The sequence below is a fragment of the Triturus cristatus genome, chromosome 4_1 (assembly GCF_964204655.1).
Source record: "Triturus cristatus chromosome 4_1, aTriCri1.1, whole genome shotgun sequence".
NCBI lineage: Eukaryota > Metazoa > Chordata > Amphibia > Caudata > Salamandridae > Triturus > Triturus cristatus.
In genome coordinates, this window is record NC_140585.1 from 980,561,020 (window position 1) to 980,588,111 (window position 27,092).

A 27,092-nucleotide genomic window follows, 5' to 3' on the forward strand; every position below is an offset into this window, starting at 1 on the left:
CAGCCAGGATAGCTTGATTCCAGTGGCATGGAGAGCACGGGACTCACGTCTGAGCATACCCGTTCCACTCGGGGTGACAAATGCAAACACAACAATTGATGGACAGAATGCAGAACAATATCATACATTCACCCCAGTACAGAGATCTGGGAATAAATCAATCGTTTTTTTTGCTCACCATGCCATTCCAGTTTGAACCCAGCCATATGCAAATCAGTCTTGACCCTGTGCCTCATGGGAACAGTCCAGCCCGAACTGCCAAGACAGGTCCTCCCTGGACTGGAAACAAGCATCCTAGGGCCGGTTTCGGGGTTTCACCCCTCTTCAGCCAGGATAGCTTGATTCCAGTGGCATGCACGGGACTCACGTCTGAGCATACCCGTCCCACTCGGGGTGACAAATGCAAAAACAACAATTGATGGACAGAATGCAGAACAATGTCATACATTCATCCCAGTACAGAGATCTGGGCCTAAATCCATCGTTTTTTTGCTCACCATGCCATTCCAGTTTGAACCCAGCCATATGCAAATCAGTCTTGACCCTGTGCCTCATGGGAACAGTCCAGCCTGAACTGCCAAGCTAGGTTCTCCCTGGACTGGAAACAAGCATCCTAGGACCGGTTTCGGGGTTTCACCCCTCTTCAGCCAGGATAGCTTGATTCCAGTGGACTGTTCCCATGAGGCACAAGGTGAGACTGATTTGCATATGGCCAAGTCTGAACTGGGGTGGCAGAGTGGGCTAAAGAACGGTGATGGATCAAACCCAGATCTGTTGACTGGGTGTGAGTGTTTGATTGGTTCTGATGCTCCGTCCATCACCACCCCCTTTAGTGACCCACATACCCCAGAGCAGGTGACATGAGTCAGAGGGGGCAAATAGATGCCACATAACGGAATAAACGTGAAACAGCAGTCATCCGAGTGGTGACAAACAAGGGACGCTGTTGCCTTCTAGGCCTATGAACTCACTGAAGCACAGTTGTGTACTTGGTCAGCGTGGTGTGAACAAATATGCATTTACCACACCCACTGCTTGCTTGTTCCCCAAGGCTCATCGTTTTGCACAGATTACATTCACAATAATTGTGACTTATGAGAGATTCACGCCTGAGGCTACCAAACCAGCAACTGAATATGTAAATAAATAGCTGTATGAGAGCGCTGAAAGCCCCCTTCCACCCCGGCGTCTTCAAATGCCTCTGCCTGACACATGGAGCAGCAGGCAAAGTTAAAGTGTTGTTTTTTGGATCCATTTCACAGAGAAACAAATCAAGAAGAGGAAGGAGGGTGTAAGAACAATTGGTTGAAATAATGGTTTTTAGCAATTGAGGAGGAGCGAGACATAGACAAAGAGGAAATAAGAGAGAGAGGAGGTGAAGCGGCAGAGCGGGAGAATTGAACTCTATTATTTAAAGAAAGGTGATAAAACTAAGTAGCGCTTCACTGGCAAACTCTATAAAGTGGCCCTAAAAAGGTGTTTGGTTGTGAATAAAACCTATCTGGCCACTTTTTGTATTTTATACCTTTTTTTGGCTCTGTTCCGAGGCAGCACTTTGGAATGGAAAGATGACAGAAGAAGACGACATTTGCAGCCACAGTTTTTCTTTTTTTTAGATCAATTTCACAGAGGAACAAATCGAGGAAAGAGAGGGTAAGAGCCATTTGTTGAAGTCATGGTTTTTAGCAAGTGAGCCAAGGAGCAAACCTCATGCTGTACAGTGTCCTTGCTGGAAAATGTTATGGTGGAAATCTGCTATATTGAAACTGGAGAACTGGTGCTCACGTAAAGCACTCCAAGAACTTCCGGCCGGGTTTGCTATACAACTGCAAAATAAGCGGTTACAAGAGAGTGTATCCTGCTTGCAACAGCAGGTAGGAGAAAGTCCTTTAAGAAAATAGTGCTCACAGACTGTAAATAAAACATACAGAGTAACAACACATGTAACAAGGACAGTCCTCGTAGGAGGTTAAAACAGGAGAAAAGGAGGCACTAAAGAGGGAGTACTAAGCCTATTTATGACTCAAAAGCCACCATTTACAAAGAACAGTAACAGTAGCCAATTGAAATGATGGTCAAAGAATGAGAAGAGCTTAAAGTCCATACCTGAATATAGCATGTCACGAAGAGACAGCGCAAGCACTGCCTAGGCGAGACCTAAAAAGCAAAATATGGATAAAGACAGTGTGGTTGTATAGTTGAAATTATTTGAAATAACAACAGCGGTGGATTTGGAAAATCATTTCAAGAGCTCTTTCCCATAACTGAACAGGATGACAGAGTTAACTATAGCTTGGTAAGATTTTGGTCTGCTTAAATCAGACAATTTTATGGAGACCTGTGTAGATGTGCTGAAACACATTTACTCAGTTTTGGTGGCACTTCTTAACTACTTTAGTCTGAAGTTAGGAATGTTTTGCAAAAAATGAGGAGTACAGAATCCCCAGGCACTATTACGGTGACCTAAGGAATGTTAAAATTAGATCTTCAATAGTTTTAAGACAATTTGAAATCTACAGACAAGCATTAAAACTGTACCCACTTACTTATAAGTATTCAAAGGCTGTACTTAAACAAATTAGTTAATAGCACTTGTCACCAATGGGTTGAAGTTTGTCATTTTATTAATTCCACATCTAAACCTAATGAACATCCAACCTTTAAAAATATATCAATTTAAGAGATATTGCCTGCCCACATGAGTCAGAAGAAAATACTACAGCCAAGGGGACACTGGTGGTTCAACTTAAGAAAATGATACAAATTTAAAATAATTTAGAATTCGTTGTCACTGTGGCCCTAACTTAGAATTGTAAGTCACAAAGTCCGTAAATATTGGTGCTAGCTTGTAGGGTTGAAAGTCCCTAATGCTATAAAAATATAACAACATGACCCTCATTTAATCAGCCTTGCACAATCTGCATCATTTTATGTGGGGATACGGAAAGAAGGGCTGCTCCACAGCCCTCCTGACAGGTGCTGTATTTGATTTGAGAAGTTGCTCACTAAAAGAATGCTAGACTGTGCTAGGTAACAGAGGCACATCCAAAGAGTCTCTTCTTTAAAGATGGGTGACTACTGCCATGACCAGGCCATGACCCCACAACTTTTTGGTGGCAGCTAATTAATAATGCCGTAGTATGTCATGAATGGGCCCCGACTCCCTTTTTGTATGTGATGTGCATGAGAGTGCTTTGTTACATGAGAGATGTGGAAGCTAAGAGTTGGTGCCCCTAGATTTATGCAGCTGCTATGGTTGTACTCTCCTCCTCATAGTATTCTTGTGTCAGTGCAGCTATCTCCACTTCTCTCCATAAATGCCCCACATGTGATGCTTTCCTGAACCCATCTGGCTTTGAGTTCACACCCTTTACATGGATCAAGACAGGTCTGATCTACTCGCTAACAATGGAACAAGCCATTTGCAGCAGGTCAGTCTCTGACCTAACATGAACAATACTTGAATAGATGGTAGTCAAAGGCATTTCCAATACAGTGCTTGTGTTAAATTGGGTTGTTGCTTGAGTGGGATGGAGACCCTTCTCAAGCAACAGCAACAATCCCTGTCAGCGTGAATCACTAAAGGCAAGAAATTAACCTTTGTTTAACCCTCTGGTAGCTTGGCAATCAGGCTTAACTCAGAGGCAATGTGTAAATATGTATGCAGCACACAAAAAGCAATAAAGTGAAAACCCAATACAAGAAAAATCCCACACCAATTTAGAAAAGTAGAGTAAATTTGAACAAATAATTTGACATTACAACAACAAACATCCAATTGGTAGAACCGAAGTTGTGAATTTTTTTAGGTTTAAGGTAAAAAAACAGTGCCTAAAGGATCAAAGTGCCAACCATCTAGCTGCACGAGAACAGGTCACAATAAAAAAATATGGCCAACCGTGATGCACACAGGTAGCCTACAAAAAGTGGATTGGGCCCGGTCTGTGCTTACCTTCGGACTTATAAGAAATTTAGTGGAAAAATGTCTGAGATGGTAAAGTTCAACGGGGTAATGCTAAAGGCGGTGTCCGAGGAAGAGGCATCATCGTCAGGGAGCCGCTGGATGAAGTTGAGGTGAAGATTTCTACGTTCCAACGTAGGCCCTAATTTATCCCGGCCCCCAACTGGAGGCCTCAGGAAGAAGGAGGCCCTGCTAAGGGCCTCAAAGTCGCTTTCCAACAGGCTTTCCATGTCGGAAAGCTCAAAATGGAAAGTCTGTCTGAAACCGACATCATAATCCCGACAGCCGAAATGGCGTCAGTAGGGGTTATATTGCGGTTTCCAACTGGTTGACGGGCTCCTTGAGCTCATCAGAAGCCAGCCGGAATGACCAGAAGGTTTGACTTCCGACCGCCTACATTGTAATTAGGTGGTCGTAAGTCAAACCAGGGATGTTGTCGGAGGCTTTCCTTCTGATATCCTTATGAGGCCCTTTGTCTCTTTGGATTTGCTGCTGTGGATAGGATCAGGATTTGCTGTAGCAGGAGCTGCCGTGAACTCAGACCAACTGGCGATACACCTTGGGTGGATTGGCAAGCAGATAGTTCCTGGTCTCCTCTTGGTTCTCAGAACACTTTTTAGCCAAAAAAGTGTCCCAAGTTTCAAATTTTGGCTATCAGGGCACCTTTAGCACTGCTTCCACGAGTCTGGGACTTCAGAAGCATCGCTTGGAGGGTCAGGATTTATTGGCTGGGTCAAGGTACGGGTTCAAGATGGTAGCCTTTTCTGTGCCTGAGGCTCTGATCAGTATGTCATTCAACTGGTCCATGGAGTCATTCTGGTAGCCCTGGGTTCAATCATTAGAACAGGGTTCAAGCAGCATGGCAGGCTACTCAGTTTCAAGGCAGGCTTCAGACAGCAGAGCAGTCCTTCCAGGTGCAGCAAATCAGTCTTCTGAAGTACACTGCAGGCCACAACAGCAGACACTGCTCCGAGAGGCCGTCTGCAGGTCCAGAAAGTGAACAAAAGAGTGGGTCTGAGGGTTCTATTTTTATACCTGGTGTCTTCTTTGAAGAAGGAGAAGTTTATAGAGAATTCTCTTTGGAGTACTAGGAGCTTCATATCTTCCCTGCCCTGGCTCCAGCCTGACTCATGAACAAAGAGGTAGTGTGAAGTCCTTTGTGTAAGGGAATGGCACAGCCTATTAAATCGCAAATGAGGCTGTACCCATGATGCTTGTTTCTGGTCCAGGGAGGACCTGGCCTGGCAGTTCGGGCTGGACTGTTTCCATGAGGAACAGGGTCAAAACTGATTTGAATATGGCTGGGTCCAAACTTGGTTGGAATAGTGAGCAAAAGAACGATGGGTTAGACCCAGATATGTGACTGGGGATGAGTAGTTGAAAAGTTTCAGCACTCGACCCATCATCTTGTTGTGTTTGCAATGTTTGCCCTAAGTGGCCAAGGGTATGCCCAGAAGTGGGTCACTTGCTTGCTGGGCCACTGGATTCAAGCTAGCTTGGCTGATGAGGGGTGAAACTCCGAAACCAGTTCCAGGATGCTTGCTTTCTGTCAGGGAGGAGCTGGCCTGGCAGTTCGGGCTGGACTGTTCCCACGAGCAACACGGTCAAGACTGATTTGCATGTGGCTGGGTCCAAACTGGGGGGGGCATAGTGAGCAAAAGAACAATGGATTAAACCCAGATCTGTGACTGGGGGTGAGTGGTTGAAAGGTTGCAGCACTCCGCCCATCATCTTTTTGTGGCAGCTCTGCCCTCCGTCCTGCACCAGGCACATTTAATCCCTCTGTTGTGTGACTGTCTGGGAGGAATAAACAAAGTCCAACTGCCAACTACATCCAGTCATGTGACCCAGGAATAGGCTGTAGGCACAAAATGAGTGGCCTTTTAAAAATTGAAACTTAAAACCTGAATTTACCATTGAAGAGGATTTTAATTATAACTTCTTAGAAACCAAATATGAATGTACTTGGGGGTAATTCCCATTGTGGAGAGACAGCTGCACTTTCAAAAGGGTTTAGGACAGATACTTTACTCCGTGGATAAATGGAGGGGTAGATGAGATTGAGTTGTAGGAGACAGGGCAACCAAAGTCAGTTCGAGTCCTAGTATGGAACATCTTTAGAGTTGCAGATATGGGGCCCAGCTCTCATCTTGCTCTTTGCCTGGAGTTTAAAGAGGTACTTTCACCACACCCATATGCTATAAGAGAATCAGAATCCAGACTACGGAAGATGCATTGCAAGCCATTTCTGCAGTGTATTTTGGACCCTTCCCTTTAGAAGTAGTCCAAGATGCATTTGAATGGTACTGTAGGCTAATGAAGAAATTACTAGTTTAATTTAAGCTAGTTAAAGGGGGCCCATATCTAGGTAACAGTCCAAGGGATAAGAGGAATTATTGATTTGGTGATGAATGTCGGGAGGGCAGACGGGTGATAAATAGGAGCCGCAGCCACTTGATGTCAAATCCAAATGATGATAATTTAAAGAACAGAAATGATTGCATTGAAAGCTGGCTATTGGAACTTATGTGTTCATAAAAATAAGGGGTTCTGTAGGTTAAACTGGGAGGCAACGTTAACGACAATAGCTGACAAGGATAGTAAGCAGTTCTGGCGGTTAGTGAACTCTGTAACCCTGTCTTCACCATCTTCATTAGAGGCTCAAATAAGTGAAGAAGACTGATTCATGTTTATCACCTCTTATATAGGGGTGGAAACACAGAGAATAGGTTAGTGATGCAGGCTAGCTCTGAAGTCGATATTGAAATGATAGCTAATACATAGACTGCAGTAATTCTGTCCAAGATAAGCTCTAATTTGAAAGCCTCTAGGGCAGAAGGCCCAGATGGTCTTCCATTGGTGATAAGATCAAAGGATGTGGGTCTCTATCTTGAGCAGATTTTTCCAATGGGTAATGCTGACGGCTCCATTCCAGAGTATTGGAAAGGGTGAAACCATTAATAAAAGGGCAAAATGGATCTGCCAGCTAACTACCGCCTGATGTCGCTCTTAGATAACTCGTCCAAATTATATGCCCAAACTTTGTTAAAACACTTAGCAGCCTAGACTTTTGATACTGGTCTGATTCCAATGGAGCAAGGAGGCTTTAGGCCGAAGCATTCCACAATAGATCAATGTTTCACATTGTGGGGAGTTACAAGGAAATCAATGGAGTCGGTAGGTGGCCGTTGTTGCTGCTTCATTGACTTTCTAGCAGCTTTCGACAAATTTCAGCAGTGGAAGATATCTTGAGCCTTGTTGGGCCTTGTGACGAAGCTCCATAGTGATAATTGGGTGCAGATTGATCTTGACGGGCTTGGGAACCTTACAAGGAGGGTGCATTTTAGCACCCCTGCTATTCAGTCTGTTTATTGCACACCTTCCCCAGGCATTGCAAGCTACTCACAGTTTTTCACCAAAGGTTGGAGGCAGGCACATTAGTTGCCTCAAATGTGCAGACGATCTAGTGGTGATGGATCGTATACCCATTGGGGTGCAACAGAAACTAAATGGCCTAATTGTTTACTGCCTTGAAAATAAACTTACAATAAATGTTGATAAGACTAAAACAATGTTCTTCGCTTGGAGGAAAAGGAAATGCGCGTGGTTCCTTGGCAATGTAAGATTAGAGCAGGTTAGAGTATATAAATATCTAAGGCTAACCGTTTCAGATGATCTGAGGTGGGATAAACAAATGGCTACTTGGAGGCTTGCTCTGTCTGCAGTAGTGAATGGGGTAAAAAGGTTTGACCGTAAATTTGGCAGCCACACCTTGGAGCCACTAAGCAATGTTATTCAGGGTAAGCTACTTCCACTGGCCTTATATGGAGCAAAGGTGTTGGCCTTAGACAGGCGAGTCGTATGGGAAGGGCTAGAAGGTAATTCCCTAAAATTGCTTCTTGATCTTCCCAAAAAATGTTATGATCCAAGCTGTAAGGAGGGAGTTGAGAATTGTAGCCTGGAGTGTGCTGGATGATGCCAGTCTTGTGCTTCCATTTGTCTCTTAAAGATGGGCACCCATGTGACAAATTGTCACAGCAAATTTCACTGGTGATAAAGACAACTTTCTCCAAGAAAAAGAACCCGGTGACAATAATGCAAAAGTGCTTGAATGTTCCAGAGAGGTGTATAGAAGGAGGTGAACTGGTTTTGATTAACCAGATAAAGAGTTCACTCAGGCAAAGGGCCAAAGAAACTAGTTGGACAGAGGATTTGCATTATCTTATAGTTAAGAGCTCAGCCATTCTTTTCTTAATTTCACAGGAGTGCTCAGACTTGTTCCCATTCCTATATAATATTCCAGACAAGCGCTTGCGGAATGAAACATTACGCTTGAGAGTGGGAATTGACCCGAAGTAGTGTATTAAGGAATTAAAAACAGAGGTTGTTAAGAACAATAGCCAGTGCCCCTGTAAGAGAGGTTGGAAATATTCAGTGAGCCATTTATTGGTGGATTGTGTACCCTTCACTGAGGTAAGGGAAAACATACGTTGGCCTGTGTTTAAAAAATTCAGGGTTCAAACAAGAGAAATGGAGCTAGAGCTGATATATAGTCTTAGATTTCAAGATGTAGCCATTGCCGTTGGTCAATATTGTGTAAAATCATAACGACTCATCTGGCATTATCTTCCCTGTAGGGTTCAAGATCCTGGTCTGTATGGGTGTAACAATACTCAATAAGGTGACAGCAAGTAAATTAGTGGATCCCCTAATTACAAGGATGTGAAAAGCTAATATGCATATTGCACTTTAGAATCCTGATTGTGGTAAAATTTACTGTTTGTCATTAGTTAAATGCACTTTGCACTTTAAAATACTATTGGGGCTGAATGAACTGTTCTTATATTGATCAATTTTCTACAATTTTTAATAAAAGGTTTAAATATGTGTGAGAATTTGGGCTGTAGATTGAACCGGGTCTGGGTAGGGAAATGTTAATGTTAATGTTTTTGTAGTTGAAACTGCGTAATGTACAAGTAGTCGTGACCATAAATTCTTGTTTTAGTTTACTAAAATGATCTGCTCTTTTTTTCGTTTTTTTATTTTTATGAATGAGAAATGTGTGTAATATTTCTATACGAATACATTTCTTGGAAATAAAATACTTCTGATTCTGAAAAACGTGAATTTACGACCTGCTTCATATCAAAAGTTAGCATTTATTAAATGTAATAAGGCCACAAGTGAGTAGTGAAAAGCAAAGTTAGGAGTTTTCCACTACCAGGACAAGTAAAACCTCCAAACTTTTAATTACGATGCACCCTGTACTATGGGCTACCTGGAGCCTACCTCAGGGGTAACTTATGTGCAATAAAAGGGGAGTGTGTGGCTTGGCCAGGGGGCTATAATGCCAAGTCGAATTGGCATTTTAAAACTGCATTCAGGCTGCAATGGCGCATTCTTTAAGGGAGAACTTAAGTGGGTCGCGCAATTAGTACTGCTGGCTCATTAGTAGCATTTAATTTACAGGGCTTGGCATATGGTTTACCACTTCACTAAGGACTTATAAGTAAATTAAATATGCAAATCAGGTGTAAGCCAATTTTACCACGTTTAATGGAGAATGCACAAGCACTTTAGCACTGGTTAGCAGTGGTAAAGTGCACGGAGTCCTAAGGCTAGCAAAAACTAATTTAGAAAAATAGGATGGTGAAGACAAAAGGTTTAGGGGAAGACTCAGGCATTGCCTTCTGTTGGTCTACAAAGGTATTTTGTTTAACATCAACATGTGCAATTAAAACAAAACGAGTAAACAGTTAAGGGGGCATCGCAGTGCTTTATTTATTTTTGACAAAGTGCAACAGGATAAAAGTTCATTATAAAGTGTGCCTACTCATATGAACCCAATTGTACTTGTAGCATTCAGTGCTAATTCACACTTCAATAAGCCGAACTACCGCACACCAACTCTGCAACACACACTAACACCACAAGTGACATAGCACGCCATATGGCCATTACAACAAAGAACATACACACCTAACATTACCATGACCTACTGGCTTTCCCAATGCTTGTTACAACTATGCCAGTATGCCGTGAAACCATCCACTGAAACAGAGGTTTCGGTGTCCGTGCCGCCTCACGGCCAGCGTGTGCTCTCCGCTCGGCCTCTGGCCCTGCTTGTTTCAACTTCCACTATAGCAGGCCTGGCAGAAGCGAAATGAGTGACCCGATGCGCTCTGTACAGTAAAATCCAGTGAGCAGAGAAGAACTGCTGGCAGTAGGGTCAGAGGGTCAGATTCTCTTCAAGCCATCCTAGATTTAAATACAGATGTCTGTGAGGGCGCTGCTGAGTGCGCCATTTCCTGAGTTGGTTATGCCCTCTCTCCTTTTCCAAACACACTTTGAAAATGTACCCGGGCCAATTGCTGCGTGTCCCTGATACTGGCCACCCCACTGTACCCGTTGGACTGACTGTACAAAGATAAATCCGTACCTGGCGCATCCTTGAGACCTGGCACTGTGTTTGGAGGCAGGTAAAATGTTTGCTAGGCTGCGAGAGAGAGAAATATGCTGTGCAGTGGTGAGCATGAGTTTTTAACACCGCCATTTCCTTGTTCAAGTCCTCATTCTCGGTTCCGTTTCATTTCATCTTACTTACAAGGGCACACTTTTGAATAATTCAAAATACGTTTAAGACATTTTTACAAATGAGCATGAAAGCTAAATAAGCAAAATCCTCTCATATGGGCGTATTTAAAAGTTGAGCTTTTGCTTCTGGATCGCAACAGAGGCATAACCAGGCCTTTAAGTGGGCCGGGTCCTGCTGGTGCTCAACCCCGCTATTTTAAAAAGCAGGTGCTGAGACGGTTCCCTAACAGGCTCTCAGTTTTTGCCCTCACCCTCAGGGTGAAAAACACATTTTAACTCCGCAGCAGTATTCATTCCCTTTGAGGTGACTTCAAAGAAACACATTATAGTATTTTCACAGCCTCATCATGTCGGAACTGAAGCATTTCCAATATTATATATAGTTATACCAAAGGTGTTGCTTATTTATCTTATGCAAATAACGATTGACAAAGCCAATAATCCTAGATTGTTGTGGGTGTAATGTTACATGTTGTATTATATGTCTGGATGCAAAGACAAAAGCAGCAAAATACCAGTGTTCAGCAAAGATTTTTAACTTGGGTATTTTAAGCCATGCCAATATTGACCCTATATGGCCCCTTTCAGAGACCCCCAGTTTATTCATCTCACTTAAAACTCTGGGCGTAAACAGGCTATAGTACTTTGCATCCCCGCAATGGGTGGTCCCTGATTTAAACTAAAGCCTTTCAATATCTGTGACACATGACTCTTTGGGCAGACTCTTTGGGCAGGCTCCTGCATTACATTCTGCAGGGACCCCATCATTTTGTGTTACACCACTAGTGGATACCCTGGTTTTGTCAATATTGGTTACGTTGGTGACTATAATAGGTCTCGCCTTTGGGACATTATAAGTGTTTAGCCATGCAACAGTTGATGTTGCACCAAGGATATTGTGCTGCATAATTAAATACTTATAAGGTCCCAAAGGCAAGACCTATTGGCTATGCCAATGCTTGTTATCTTTAGGCGAGCTGCCTTTCTTAGGACACTATTAGTCTCACTAGCAGACACTTTTGTGTTCTTTGGGCCAGCTGCCTGTTATTCTCACCTGCAGACCTCTTTTGTTTTCTTTTGGCCAGTTGCCTTTCGTAGCACACTAATCTCCTCACTAGCAGCTGCCTTTCTTAGGACACTATTATTCTCACTAGCAGACCTCTTTTTTTTCTTTAGGCCAGCTGCCTTTCTTAGGACACTATTAGTCTCACTAGCAGACACTTTTGTGTTCTTTGGGTCAGCTGCCTTTCTTAGGACACTGTTATTCTCACCAGCAGACCTCTTTTGTTTTCTTTTGGCCAGTTGCCTTTCGTAGGACACTATTCTCCTCACTAGCAACTGCCTTTCTTAGGACACTATTATTCTCACTAGCAGACCTCTTGTTTTCTGGAAGCCTGCCGCCTTTCTTAGTACACTATTATTCTCACTAGCAGACTTCATTTTTGTTCTCTAGGCTAGCCACCTTTCTTAGGACAATTGTTTTCACTAGCAGGCCCCTTTTGTTTTCTTTAGGCCAGCTGCATGTCTTAGAACACTGTTATCCTCACTGACAGACCTCTTTTGTCTTCGTTAGGCGAGCTGCCTTTCTTAGGACCCTGTTATCCTCTCTGGCAGACCTCTTTTGTAATCGATAGGCCAACTGCCTTCCTCAGTACACTGTTTTCCTCTCTGGCAGACCTCTTTTGTCTTCCTTAGGTCAGCAGACAGCTGCCTTTTGTAGGATACTATCGTTCTCAATGGCAGTGCTCTTTTGTTTTCTGTAGGCCAGTTGCTTTTTAGGACACTATTATTCTTACTGGCAGACCTATTTTGCTTTCTGTAGGCAAGCTGCCTTTCTTAGGACACTAATATTCTCACTAGCATCTGCCTTTCTTAGGAAACTATTATTCTCACTAGCAGCTGCCTTTATTATGACACTATTGTTCTTACTAGCAGACCTCTTTTGTCTTCTAGGTCAGTTACCTTTCTTAGGACACTATTACTCTCACTAGCAGACCTTTTTTGTTTTCTTTAGGCCAGCTGCCTTTCGTAGTAGAGCATGACCATGGAAAGCAGGCTCCTTTCCTCATCGCTTCCTAGCTAGAAGATGTAGGGGTTGTTGAATGTCTAGGCTGCTGAAGGTCTCTCTCCATGGAACACTTTTCAGCTTTTTTGTACCATGGTACCATCTGCCGCTGCGTGCCTGCACCTTTGTTGGACAGGTTTATCACCGACAGTAGACATTGAAGGGCATTGGAGAAAAAACTGTGCCCATGGGTACAACTGAAGACTGATTCTTCAGTGACAAGATTCTTTAGGTGCTGGAAAGTTTTGGTCCTTTTTTTTCAGGCACAAGGCATTGTGTCTTGGGAAGCAAATGCTCCATTGGATAGCAGCCTCAGTCGCTAGGTGAATGTGTCTCAAGCAGTCAGCAGTATTATCTCTTAGAGTTAGAGTGCCACCCAGTCGTGCGTGCGGGTGCCCTTCATCACAGAGGAGGAGGAAGTAGTTTTTGCATGATGTCATCAGCCAGAAAAATAACCATCTGATGTGTTTTAGGGATGACCTGTTATTCCTGCCCAATGTTCGCGCCAGGATTTCATGGGTACAGAAAATAGAGGAGGATCAGGAATGCGCGTGGTCCAGCTTCGAGTGAGTGACTATTTCCTGGCAGATCTTAATGTTGGTTAAGATGATCCCAGGTGTCCCTGGAGAGGAAAAAAACAAAACCAAAAGACGCATTTTCGAATGTAGCTGAATTCCTAACCCTGTGCAATGCAGCCCCCCACGATGGCAGCGTTAGTCGTAATTGGCACGTGCGAGGCATTGACGCACATACAATAATGAGCACAAGAGGAGTCGCTAATTGATGTGCAGACGTCTGCGCCACACCACAGGCAGTAGAGGGTAGTATGCTGAAGCTGAGAGTTCCCTGTCTCAGTCAGAGGTGTAGTAGCCTGTCACTACCATTGGGTAACATTTCATGTAATAAATGAAAGCTGGGATGCAGTAGGGGGTTCCAGGTCATCAGTGACATCTCTCGACCTCCAGCAGTGGTGTAGTCACCCCCGCTTTTGCAGCTCCAGCGGGGTGGGGTTCTTGATGGGCCTCTTCTGTCTGCAACTCAGCAGAAAAAGGTTAATTATTAATGTGACGGGGTGGGAGGGTGAGTGAGTGAAAGGATGGATTTGTGGGTGATGGAAGAGTGGATGGATGCCTGGATGAATGAGTGCATGGATGGATGTGTGAAAGGGAAGAAGGGAGGCTTGATGGATGAGCGAAAGGGTGGATGGATGGATGAGTGAAAGGGTGAATTAATGAAAGGATGATTGGATTGATGAGTGAAAGGATGGATGGATGAGTAAAAGGGAAGATGGATGGATGGATGGAGTGAAAGGCTGAACGGAGTGAAAGAGTGGGTGGATGACCCAAAGGATGGATGGATGGATAAGTGAAAGGGAGGGTAGATGGATGGATGGATGCAAGGGTGGACACATGGTTGAGTGAAAGGGTGAATGGATGTACGGAGAGTAAGTGAAAGGATCAGTGGATGAGTGAAAGGGTAAATTGAAGGATTCTTGGGTGGATGGATGAGTGAAAGAATAAATGGATGGATGAGAGAAAGGATGGATGTAAGAATACGTGAGTAAAAGAATGGATGGATGAGTTAACCCCTTGAGTGCCCATGACGAGATGGTCTCGTCATGGGCCGCGGTTGCGCTGTGCCCATGACGAGACTATCTCGTCATGAGCCCCGCCCGCTAATGAAACGCCCGGCACAGGGCGTGGAAAGGGCGGGGCACTCAAGGGGTTAAAGGGAGGGTAAATGGATGGCTGGGTGAAAGGGTGGATGATAGATGAGTGAAAGGGTGACTGGAAGGACAGATAGGTGAAAGGGAGTATGGCTGATGAGTGAGTGAAAGGAAGGATGGATGAGTGAAAGGGTAAATGGATAGATGGATGAGGGGATAGACAGATAGGCCGAAGGGTGGATGGATGAGTGAAAGGATGGATGGCTGAGTGAAAGGGTTTATGGATGGATGAGTGAAAGGGAATATGGATGGATGGAGAAACAGTGTGGGTGGATGGAGAAACAGTGTGGGTGGATGAGCAAAAGGATGGATGACTGAAAGAATGGATGAATGGATGGATGAAAGGGGGAGGATATGTGAAAGAATGGATGACCGAGTGAAAGGGTGGATGGAAGGATCGATAAAAGGATGGATGGGTGGGTGGATGGATGGATGGATGGTTGGACAAACAGATGGAAGGATAGGTTTGATGGATAGGTTGAAGACGGATTGATAGGTTTGGATATAGATGGGTGGACTGATGGACGGATGGGCGTAATGGAGTCAAACTGAATGATGAATGAAAGATTGAATGGATGACAGAATGTAAAGTTGAAATGGTGGATATCAGCGGAATGATGGAAGGATGAAAGGATGGATGGATAGATGGGTGGATGGAAGAAACAAGCAAGCTCTTCTGGGGAGGGTTCCGATGTCTTGCTTGGTGCCATAAGAGCTGTGGTTCAAAGTGGGGGCTATTTTAATTTTCTGGCTACTCCCTTGACTTCCAGCACATGCTCAGTAATTCTACAAAGTAGGCCACATTGAAGTGAAAGTGAAAATGTGTGTTTGCGAAGAATATGTCTCTTTACGTCACATTTTTTACTCCGCAAAATCTTTTACAAGGCAGGGCATTACAACGCATTATCCATTACAATGCAATTTACTATTTAAACTCCACTGGGACATTGTAATAGGGAATGCGTTGTAATGGTTTGCGGTGTAAAGCCCTGCGTTGTAAAAGTTTTTGCGGAGTGAAAAATGCGGGTTAATGGACTGCGTTGTAATGCAGTGGTTGTAAAGGATGTTTACCGTTTGCGAACTGCCACCAGCACTGTAAATGTCTACTGATTCAATCTGGTAATACAGCAGAAGAATGTGAAATACAATGTTCCCTGAACTATAAAAATCTGGCCCAAATACCTGGGTCTCTCACTTCTGTGAGTGACTGCTGTGGACTCATGTGAGGAAGTCACATTTCCTGCCACAGCTTTTTCCTGAAGGCTAAGTAATTAGAGGCTGCAGAAACAGGCAGCAGTTTACAACAAAAGGAAAATCCTCTTACTGTAATTATAGGTTGCCTCAGTTTCTTAAACAGTTAGGCGACCAGGCTGTGGACATGGACAGAGGGGCTTCCATTTCTAGAGCAACTGGCAGACACTAAAGGGCCTTGACATGAAAGCTCGATGTTTAGCTGGTATATATATAGCTCAGTGTTCCCAGCAACTTTACGTCGGCAGACACATAGTATCTTACTACATGCACTGGTTCATTCAGAAAGCAGCTCAATGGTAACGCAGTCCTTCAGGGACTTGAAGGTGCTTGTGGAATCCATGGACAAATGTAAATGTAATGGTGTTTGTGGACCTCTTCAGATGTTAATTGACCCATAGTCGCTAATAAACCAGGACTCATGATGTGTAGTGGGAGAGTTGGAACCCATACTCATAAATTATCTGCACTGATGGTTCTTTTTAAGCAGCATGCGAGGTAAAGAGGAAACTCCTTTTAAAATATCTAGAATTTAAAATTCCACACTTCCAGGTAAAAATCCAGGTCGACAACACAATTCAAGTTAGTTTGTTTCATTCAGATTTTGCAACAAATTATTATACACCAATCAAAGCATTATGGTGTAGAAATACAAAGTAAACAGAATGAAAATGAATCTCCGAAACTGATTAAGTCGGTACAACAAAAAGAAAATGATTAGCTCGATCATCTCAGCCTACGTTATCAAAAGTCAAAAATTCTCTTCGGATTGCATCAAGTCTCTAATAAAATCCTACAAACCTCTAACTATCCCTATACTACCCTAAAATCGGAGTCCTAATCTAGAGTACATTTTAAAAAAAATGGGGAAGAAATGTGTCAGCCATTAGTACCTTCCTACGAAGTAACTCCAACCAGGGCCATGCATCATAAAACCGCAGGCTTAAGATGAGGTCTTTACCTCAAGGAGCCCTTAAGTAGAGAGTGTCAGCTGTCCCTAACTACATCGTAACATAAGCAATCTCTGGATTAAGGCACCTCTCATCGTGCCACTGGTAAATTTTCATTTCCAGCACCCTCCACCTTTCTTTCCCCACCCCCATGTTCTCATGATGAGATATTTTGTGCATCCTTGGTGCCATCTCCTTCTCCCACAAGAACACGTCCTCCATTTGTTATCGCATTTCTCCTTCTCAGGCCTCTCTCTCAACTAGGAACAGTAATTCTTTCTCTTAACCCCTTTGATGCGCATGACGGAGCGGTTCCGTCATGCACGTCGGTTGCGCTGTGCGCATGACGGAACCGCTCCGTCATGGCCCCGCCCGTGCACAGAACCTTCAGCAGAGCGCGGAAATCCGCGCCACGCTGAAGGGGTTAACTAATGAAGCCTTGTCCACCTGCAGTGGGAGCACAGGAAACATGCAACATTCCACAATACAAGCAAAATACGAATTCTTCAAACGTTCCCTGGAAAATATATTAGGAAAGCATTTCAGGTCCCCAGTTAGGCACAATTAGCAATGTATAGGTTACATTATGTGCACACTTCTAGAGGTAGTAAATTATCCATTCAACATATACTTCAACAATTATAAATGGCATGTCCCATAAAACATTAGTGTCATGAGTAAATTTTAAACAAATTGGCATAACAGGTTAAGGGTTATTCCCTAAGCTAAATGTTAAGGCACAATCCTGTCAGTTACAATTCTAAAGTACACGTGATTTACTCAAAACATTGCTTACGCCTCTTCTTCTTTCACATATATTATTCACACAGAATATATGTGGGTGCAGACTAAGCGTGATGATAACAAACTCCTAACCTTACTACAAATGGGCCCAAACTACACTCCTCCAGTTGATGGATAGGCAGCGTGTTATCCATGTGACAGACGATGTCCTACATGATGCCTCTCTGTGCAGGATTTGTCTATGGAATACTTCTACAGGTCGTTCACTAGGAAAAGTGCTAAAAAAGCGGACATTTATAGACAATGGCTCAAGTCCATTTACGTATATTCTTTTCCATGTGGTCAAAGCTGCAATAAGCAGGCCTGACCATGCGCATGGGCTTTCACAGTACTTACAGGGACTACATGGTAACAGATGGCTCAAGGTCATATGGGATACCGCGCCTCCTCTTTAGAGGTTCACTGAGCGTACCCGATTTCTAATCTCCAGGCTCAATTTCTGATCCTTTCTTGGTGGGCCAAGATGGTGTCTAACTCTAGTCTCCCTTCCATTCCACATCTCTCCATGCAAGTACCAACTCACTGTTCGCAGTACCTTGTGTATGTGTTAAAAGAAAGTTGTGTGTGTGAAGAGGATGTGGCGTAACGGCCAGAGCTGTCAACTTTGGAATTGGGGACCTAGGTTTGTGTCACGGGGACGGCTCATTATCCTGTGATTCTGGGCAAATCATTTAACCTCCCAGTGCCATAAAAAATGAATGTGTCCTTGTGTAGTGTAGCTGGTGCTCGTGTTCGCACTATATAAAACTGCAAAAAAACAGAAGAACACTAAGGAATTGCTTTTCTGATCCAGAACCATGTGGAAAGAAAAGGTAAACCCACAGTCGGGACAGGTACATCAGCCAGTCCTTTAGATAGACAAGCACTAAGAAATGGCCTTTCCACGCAAGAGGCACATTACTATTTTATTTAATTTTCGATTTATTAATACTATATTTCACGTTATGTGATGTTCTCTAGATTGCATAACTCTTCTGCTATTATTTTCACAGGTTTTTTCAGGAGGAGTATCACTAAAAATGCTATATACAAATGTAAGAATGACGGAAACTGTGAAATGGATATGTACATGAGAAGAAAGTGCCAAGAATGCCGCTTAAGGAAGTGCAAACAGATGGGCATGCTCGCGGAATGTAAGTTTATTGGCAACATAGTAAACAAATCATCCTTGATTGCATACCCAAGTTTGGAAATGTATATTCTTTTAGTCCCATTCTTTCTCTCACTCAGTACAAGAGCACTAGCTCTAGACAACTAAAGTGTGCAGATTGAGTTTCTGTAGGTAGTTGGATGAATGTACAACAATGTGTATCATGTGACCCTTTAACATTAGGGCCCTCGTTACGAGCGGTCTATTATAATACTTGGTATTTCCCTGAAATTGCTATTTCCTGGGGTCCTGACAAGTTCAGAAAGGGGGAAGTAATGGGGATTGCACTTTTGGGGGGAACATGAAAGAATAAGATTTATTGTGCTAAATCTCGTGTTTTCTGAGTATTACACCGGGAGACTTTGCCTGCTTGCCACAGGTGAAATCTGCAGGTAAAACACCACAGAGCTGCACTGTTCCTAAAAACGTATAATTCCCATGGGGCCAGAAACTGTTGTTACTGGTCTCATTGGACTAATCCGGGCCACTTGTATTGAGATCCTGGAAAATAATTAAGATTGTGTATCAGGCTTCTGTACGGGGTAAGGACTACCAAATGTCAATGATATGGTACTAGATCATCCGTGCTCTGCCTAGCTGCATGACAAGTTATAATCTCTGGTGGCCCTTAGAAACCCTACAGCCAGGACACCATCAGACTGAAGGTGATGAAGGGCACATCAACAGGTCTTCTCCATTTGTGCACCCTGGATCAGAGCAATATCCCTATATCAATGAGAACTGTGCCTCCCCGTCTTTATTTTCAAAGCCAACTCAAGAAACACTTAAAAAAAAAAAATACATCATCAAACACTAAGTATTCGATTCCCTTTTTATAACCCATCAACCCCTCCCTAAGTTCACTCTATGCCTATATCTCTGTCTGTGAACCTGAACAGAGCTCTGCTGCCTTTGGGCCATGTTCACGATATACCAATAGTACACAAATAAATGCACACTGACTATTTCCTGGAAAATGTCCATAGTACCATGTATTGCACTATTCTATTTACCAGCGTCTATTGCTTTTGACCGTATATGAGCAACCTTCATTATAAACATGATGTATTCAGGGACAGCTAGATGTTTACCATGGCACCGCAGCCTTATACAGAAATGTTTGATGTGGGGGAGGAGCCAAACAGCTATTGTTCATTTTGAACCTCTAGATGCAGTCATTCCGCAGCATTGCAGATGTATCTAATGTGCATAAGGATATCTTTTACTTTTGAATAAAAATGCAATCGTTTCTTGCTGTCCTTTGTTTTCTGTGCGAGGACATCTTGTTGATGTAGGTGTAACTGCAGCATCACAGCTTCGTGTAATGTCCGTGACCATCTGTTTGCCATTGGTGGACCGGCAGCAGCCTTTTGATGAGGATAGGTAGCAGCTGACTCTTGCTTTAGATATATTTGATTTCACGAGTGATGTCCTCAATTGTATAATTTGTATCGCACTGATGATGTCATCTAAGAGGGCGTGAGCGTGCGTCAGGGGCGATATGATGTGTTAACTAAAACTGGAAATTACTAGTAGTTAAAAAGATGTGATTGATTTTTCAGGAGTCCATGCTTTTTGGGGATCGAGAGTTATTCCGACGGCTACAGTGACGCTCTCTCTGGCTCAGGTCATTTTTAGGTTGAAGCAAATCAAAGCAGATCTCTTTAACTGTTACCATCTGCCCCTATTTATTCCCTCACATTGCAGAAGAGAGCTAGAGAAGCTGCGGGAAACTAAAGTGATGCCCGCTTACATCGCGCAAGGGCACGGTAAAGAACGCTAAATAATTTCGGACATGGTGTGTAATTTGAAGCAGTCACTTTTCACATTTTATTAAATAAATATCTATGCCCATGAAACCTAAAGTGGGCACACATAGTTTCTGGAAAAAAGTTTACTCACTTTCACTCTCACCTTCTCCAAAAGGAAAAGTCCCACTCCGATCTGGCAAAAAAGTGACTTTATTGAATCGTCAGGAAGAGTTTAATAACTGGTACTAAATCTCCTTCTCATACAAAAATATCGAATTGGAGGCTCACCTCAACCCTGAAATTAAAAGGATAAAGATTTTGAGCAGAGTCGACCTAGATGGGCCCTGAAGTGACTCAATTGGGCTCTGGAAAATGAACAGCAATAGGCTACCAGTACATAACAATCAGTGAAGTACCAGCAACATTCACTATGGTGACACGACAGGAAGGAATATCCAATGAACTGTGACTCGAATAACATCACATGGGTTCACTACCTGGAAGTGAAAAAAAACAACACAGGAAAGAGGGCCAGATATACGAAGCTTAGTGTTTGCTCTTACAAAATTACGAAGTTTTGCAATTCAGTATTTTTGGTAACTGTTAGACCCAGGGTTTTTGGCTGGCTGGGACGCATCAAAGCTAGACAGAATCCACTGTCCAAGATAGGATGAGTACGATACATTTGTCCAGTAACCCGTGCTCAGCCTTGGGTAGTTTGGCACAGAGCACTCAAGCTTATCCTCAGTGTCAAAGTGTAAAGTATCGGCACAACAACACCCTCGAAACACATTGAGGACACTACAAAAAGACTCCACACCGTATGTATAAAACACTGGTCTTTGTATTATACACACATTGAAATCAAAAAGACATACACATTGGAAATATGCTTTACAGTTATATGCAATTGTCAAACTCTCCGATTAGCAGCAGAATGGCATGAACATATATGTACTAGTCATAGGTATTCACCTGCCCTGTTATCTCCGCAGCCTCGTAAGCAACATAAACTCAGGTACGTACTTCCCCGAGGTGTTCATGATCCAAGCAATCTCTCCCACATCAAAAGCGACAGAAACATATATGCAGGCTGTTCAGAGGTGTTCCACTTTCCTGCTAACACATTAGCATAGAGCATGACATTCCCAATATCGCATATCCAGTACAGTTGTAATGATCAAGAAATCATAGGTTTTGACTACATCTTATACCCCAGCCCCTCTGCCACTGAAACTACACCAGCCAACGAAACACGTTGCACCAACTGACAACACTTTGATTAGATTGTTGGGACCACCTAAAGCAGAGGGAAGCAGTTACTTGGTTTCTTTTCTCCAGATTAGGCTTTCAGGCTTCCAGTGGCACCTTCATGAGTGCAGGATCACTATTCACCCATAGGCAAAAGACTGTGACATCGGATGCTGGCGCGCTTCCAAATTCCCCTTCAGGCAGAGTTGCTAGCTGCAGCCACAACAAGACCCCTCGGGTCCAGTCACTATATTCTCAACAGAGTACCTTGTGGTGTGGGTCCGGGGAGAGGGAGCTGCCGACCTTGGATAGAGGCCACGATGTCAGGCACTGTTCTCCTCCCAATCTGGAGGACGAAGACAGTCTAGGCTTCCAGCTCAGGTCTCGCAGACTCAGCAAACATTCCCCAGCACTCCTTGGACACGGTACGGAGTGTGAGCTAGCAAGGGTCCCTCAGACTCGACCAACTTCCCCAGCACTCCCTGAACTCTTCATGTTCCAGCACCCCAGGTGGGCCGCTGATCTTTGCGAGCACACTCCTCTGCACAGTGTGATTATGGCATGTCAGGGTGGTCCTTGTCCCAACCAACGATCACTGCCACCTGTTTCTGCCGCACCTTTTCACAGTCCTTACAATCTTGTGGAAATGGGGAGATCCTTTCTGTCCCTCAGATCTCGTGGATAGGAGGCCTTCCAACCAGCTCTTGGAGAGTGCTTAGGGACCCGGGCCACGACTGTTGGCAATTAGCTGCCGGCCAGCAACATCCAGGCAAAATGCACCAAGTGATAGTCCCCTTCCTGGATCAAGACAAGCCCCAGGCCACCACAAGTCTGTGGATAATCCAGTTGCAGTCACTCCTGTCCCAGTGGTTCCTCTTGTCGATGTCCCAGTGTCGAACAAGGGTAGTATGGTTCCAATCCCAGAAGCGTCTCTAACTCCTGAGGACAGAGCCCCAGTAGTTATACCTACAATGGCCTTTGACGATGAGATCAGTTCAAAAGGCCACCTGTGAAATGCATAGGCCCCCTCTAAATTTTGTCCTGTCTGCTGTCACACCCTTGGAGGCTTGATCAATATCTTTAATGGGGCCAAGACCTTGCCGATTGGAATACAGGTGCCAATTCCACCCCCTCATATCCATCCCAGGAAGACCCCTGAGAGTCAGAGGTCTTCAGTTTCCCTTTAGCCTTTAGTTTATGGCCTTCAATCAGGAATGCACAGATGTAGCTGTCCCCCCAGTACCCAGATGTGGATTGGAGACAGGGTGATGGGCACAAAGAGCCACAAGCACAGAAATCCCACTTTCCCAAGTGACATTTCCACATTAGTAATGTTAAATTCACTCCCACAACCAGAGAGGATTTACCATTACTAACTTATCGATGTCAAACACTATACTGCTACTCTTCTACACGTAGTAAATACTGCTCAATAGGCTTTCCACTGGTCCCCATGTTAATCAATGCGAGAAGTAGGTCCCACCGTACCAAACACACCATCCGGTGCCATTCACTACCAGTGCATGAGGCGCACACATGCCCTTGGCCCTGCCTCTTCCCGACATCGGACTCTGGCCTTAGGGAGTACTCTGAGGTAGCGAGAGACATTCAGAACCTTGGCAAGTAGCTTTTGAAATCCCAAGCCGAGTAACAGTAACCTGCACACACAGGCCCCGCCAGGGCAAACTTCTGGCATGTTTGCAGAGCTACCTCTGTGGGTGGCACAACCAGTGCTGCAGGCGAACTTAGAAGCATTTGGATTACATGTCCTAGGTATATGCCTTATCTCTTGACAAGGGACCTCCAGCTAACTCAAATCAGCCAATCATGTATATATCAATCACCAGTATGTATATGACAAGCACAGAGCTTTGGCTCTGAATAGCAGTGTCAAAGCGCTCAAAGTCCTATGCCAGCAAAACAAGGTCTAAACAAGAGGTCTGAAGCCAAAATAGTCAGGGGAGACCACGCCAAAAGATGCCACGTCTAACAGTAATCACAAACAATAATGTACGAAAGTGTGTTTTAAACTTTTTGTCATTCCCAGTGGGTCGCAAATAGACCTACCTCATGAATATTAATGAGTCGGTCTCAGTTTGTGGCTCATTGGGAATCTCATGAATCACTGGGACGGTGGCCTGCTGGGGTGAACAGACCACCATGTCTATGATAGCTTTTAGATAAAGCAATTTTTTTTTTTTTTACTCAATCCATGCGTTTAAAAAGATAAATGAAAAGTTTTCTTCTTCATTTTTCAAGAGCAGGCACTTGGACACTGTCTGCTCTCAAAAAATATTTATTTTTTCATTCTCAAATAGGAAGGGTCCCATGGTATTAGGAAGGGGCACCCAAAACACGCCCCTTCCAAATACCGATTCACAATCTCAAATTGCGATTCGGTAACAGGAATCACAATTTGGGCATTGTACATTTGAAAATGCCTTTTTCCTTTCACAAACGGCCCCATTCTGCAAACGCCAAAAAGATTTGTACATCTGGCCCAAATTATTGCAAGAAACAGGTAGAAACAAATCACTGTTAAAAAGATTTGCTTGCTTCCTCTCTGTGGCTTGGAAAATAAGTTATATACATGGGTTTCTGGAGAGGGCATAGCCTCAAATAGCATAGGAGCTGAGCCTTTAAGTACTAAAGTGGGTGCTGTGGAGTTTTAAAAAGGTACAGTGCACGTGCTATATTTTCCATTAGAGAGCACTTGAGACTGCTCTGGAAAATTAAGGTAAATTGGATTTACTTGTTATCTGGAAAATGTGCAGTGATTTTCTCACACAATAGTACTGTAATTTCATAGGGGTCCTGGAAAGCTTGTACCGTGCTGGCTCCAAGTCTCTATTTCACATTGTCGCTTGGGAACTGTGGAGGTTGTGCCATGGAGAACTTAAGTGCACCTGATTGACAGACAGGGCAAAAGTACTGACTTTTAAATGACTTAAAGCAATGCCTTTCCCCATAAAGGCTGTACTGGGTAATTGGAAACATTTTCATGATTTCCTTTCATTATTACTGGCATGGCTCTTGAACCCTGGTAGCAGCCTGATATGCTAAAGTAGTAGCGGACTGATATGCTAAATGTGTTTCACTAGATTTTCGGGCGGACATAGTGTCTGTCACTGGACCATTGCCTAGCACAGTGTCATACTTGTGAACATTCTATGATCAAAAAGAGGTAGAATCTTCCAGGTATCAAAAATGCTCATCAGCATGATGCCATCATAGGACGTGACATCACATAACCTTTTGCTGACAGTGACACCATAGGGAATAACCATGTGGTTAGCAGATACAGGGATCTTGGGGGTAGGTGGGGATAACGATAGTGCCAACTTACCCAGTTATATTACTATGTCACATAAAAACAGGAATTCAGAGGGTAATAAATGAGGGAGGGAAGTTGTGGAAGCAGCAGTCAATAAATCCAGAGACAGAACATGGGTAGTGTTGAACAGGTTTCCTCCAGGTAACATGTTTAGGTATAACAGGAGGAGCGAAAATAAGATGTGTTCAGGACAGCATCCAGTTCCAATCGTGACCTTCTCCAGTTCTGTGCTCTAAATCATGAGAACTCTGTAATGGAAAGAAGGAGTTGTGGACTACAGTTCCAAGTTCTAGATGGTGATAATATGTAGGTCTACCACACACCTTTCCCCTTTAAATTAATCAACTCCAGAAAACATAAGGGATAAGAACAAGCTTCTGGGATCAATAATAGCGGTAATAACTTGGAAGATGTAATGAACTTAAGAGAAGACATTTGGCTTATTTTGCTTGGAACTACCCAGTACTTGGTGCTCCGTCTTATGGAGACTCTTCTCGGGCTCACAATTACATTTGTTCCCTTCATCGATGTAGGAGTACCATGGGAGCCTACTACGAGATGATTTGATGTTGAAAGAGAAATGGGAACCTTGTTACTATGGGCCACACAAAACGAGTCACTGTTCAAGGTCATTCAGCTTGGATCACCATTCAATTGGCTATATAATCCTCTACACTCACTCTAGCTCTCCCCATACTGTGAGACACATTGCTTGATTCTGCGTATGTCACATTGTCACCTACTCTTTTGAAATGAAATACCCTATTGATGTTCCGCACACTACTAATGTTACTTTACCTTGCACTCACAGGAGTTCTGTCACCTGATAGGGTCGGACCACCTAGAGATCGATTCACCATGCTTATTAGCTAATTTGACACACCAAATCATCAATGATAGTCAAATTAGCAGTAACTTAGACTTATCTTTTTTACAAATGCGTTATCATTCTATCGTTGTACTCCCCTACTCAACTCCCAATTTCTTTCAACTTCTTGCTTCTAGAATCATTTATCTCACTAGACACTCCAATTTTGTCTTTCAGCCTCAATTGTACCAACCAGGATCCTGGCGTTTACCCTTTGAAAAGCTCAAAGTAATAACACCTGTTACGGAATTAGGCGTAGTCCTATGTGAAAGCAAATTGGTCTGTAGTGCTTTAGTCCAATTAATACCTCCTCTAACAGCTAGATGAGCTTCCTTTGTCACCAAACTAAATCACTCAACCTAGCCTTTGGCTTCAGGATGACCAAGTGCAATCCTCTTGTGACGTGTGCCATATTTTGCAAAAAAAACAGCAAATGCAGCACTAGAGAACTGGGCCCACTGTTGGAAAGAAGACATTGAGGAAAAAAACAGGAAGGTGTCAGTGGTCACAATCTTCACAGTTTTCAGCTCAGGCCATTCTCAAGCATAGTCCACATCGAATCTAACTTTGGGCCCTTGGGCAAAGCTACAGAGATAAGCTCGGGAGCATAAGCTTTAGTTGATTTTCCACTCCGATTGCACAGTTTATGCTTGGGCATCCACTTGGAGCACAAGCTTTTTTCTGAGTTTCCACTCTGATTGCACAGCTTATGCTTGTGAATCTACCTGTCTACCATGTCATCTAGCCCAAGCCACCAGAAATACTCCTAAATTCTCCTTTTTGTACAGGCATACTTGGGTGTCTTTCTTGACCGATTCTGATGATACAATTACTTATTCATGAACGAGGAATCACCACTCCCCAGAATCACCACTTACTAGAATATCATCAATCTACGCTAATTTCCCTTGTACAAGTAGTAGTGACTTCTAATCTCTATGTAATTTGCTTTCCACAGAACCACCCTGCCTTACTATTTTGTTTCATGTTAAAATAACCATGTCAATACACATTCCTCTCTACCATTCCTGCTCAGATTTTGATTTTTCTTCATTAGGGCTCATGCCACTAATAGTAAATGCAACCTCACACTCTCTACCCTCATTCGTGTATTGGTCAGTTAAATTTAATGGAAACCATGACATACTGTCAGCATGTAAATTCTACGTACGGGAAATATACTCAATCTTGAACTGGAAGGAGTGAAATTTAGTGGCAAATGTAACCAGCCCAGCCAATATTGTTCTCCCTACTCCTTGCTAAAATATGTTAACCAAAGGCTTGTGATCCATCCTGATCAAGAACTTCGTCCCACACAAAAATGTTCTAAATGTTCCACTGCCCATGGACATGCCAACAATTCATGCCCTATAATACAACTCGTGCA

The 27,092-nt window shown here is 43.5% G+C and overlaps 1 protein-coding gene across 2 annotated transcripts in view; it reads left to right on the forward strand.

Moving 5' to 3' along the window:
• Nucleotides 1–27,092, forward strand: part of NR1H4 (nuclear receptor subfamily 1 group H member 4) — a 338,233-nt gene that overhangs the window by 167,527 nt on the left and 143,614 nt on the right. For both annotated transcript variants that reach the window (XM_085653893.1, XM_085653894.1), the window contains one exon: nt 18,344–18,484. In XM_085653893.1, the coding sequence (XP_085510019.1) occupies nt 18,344–18,484 (141 nt within the window). The remainder of the gene's footprint in view (nt 1–18,343; nt 18,485–27,092) is intronic.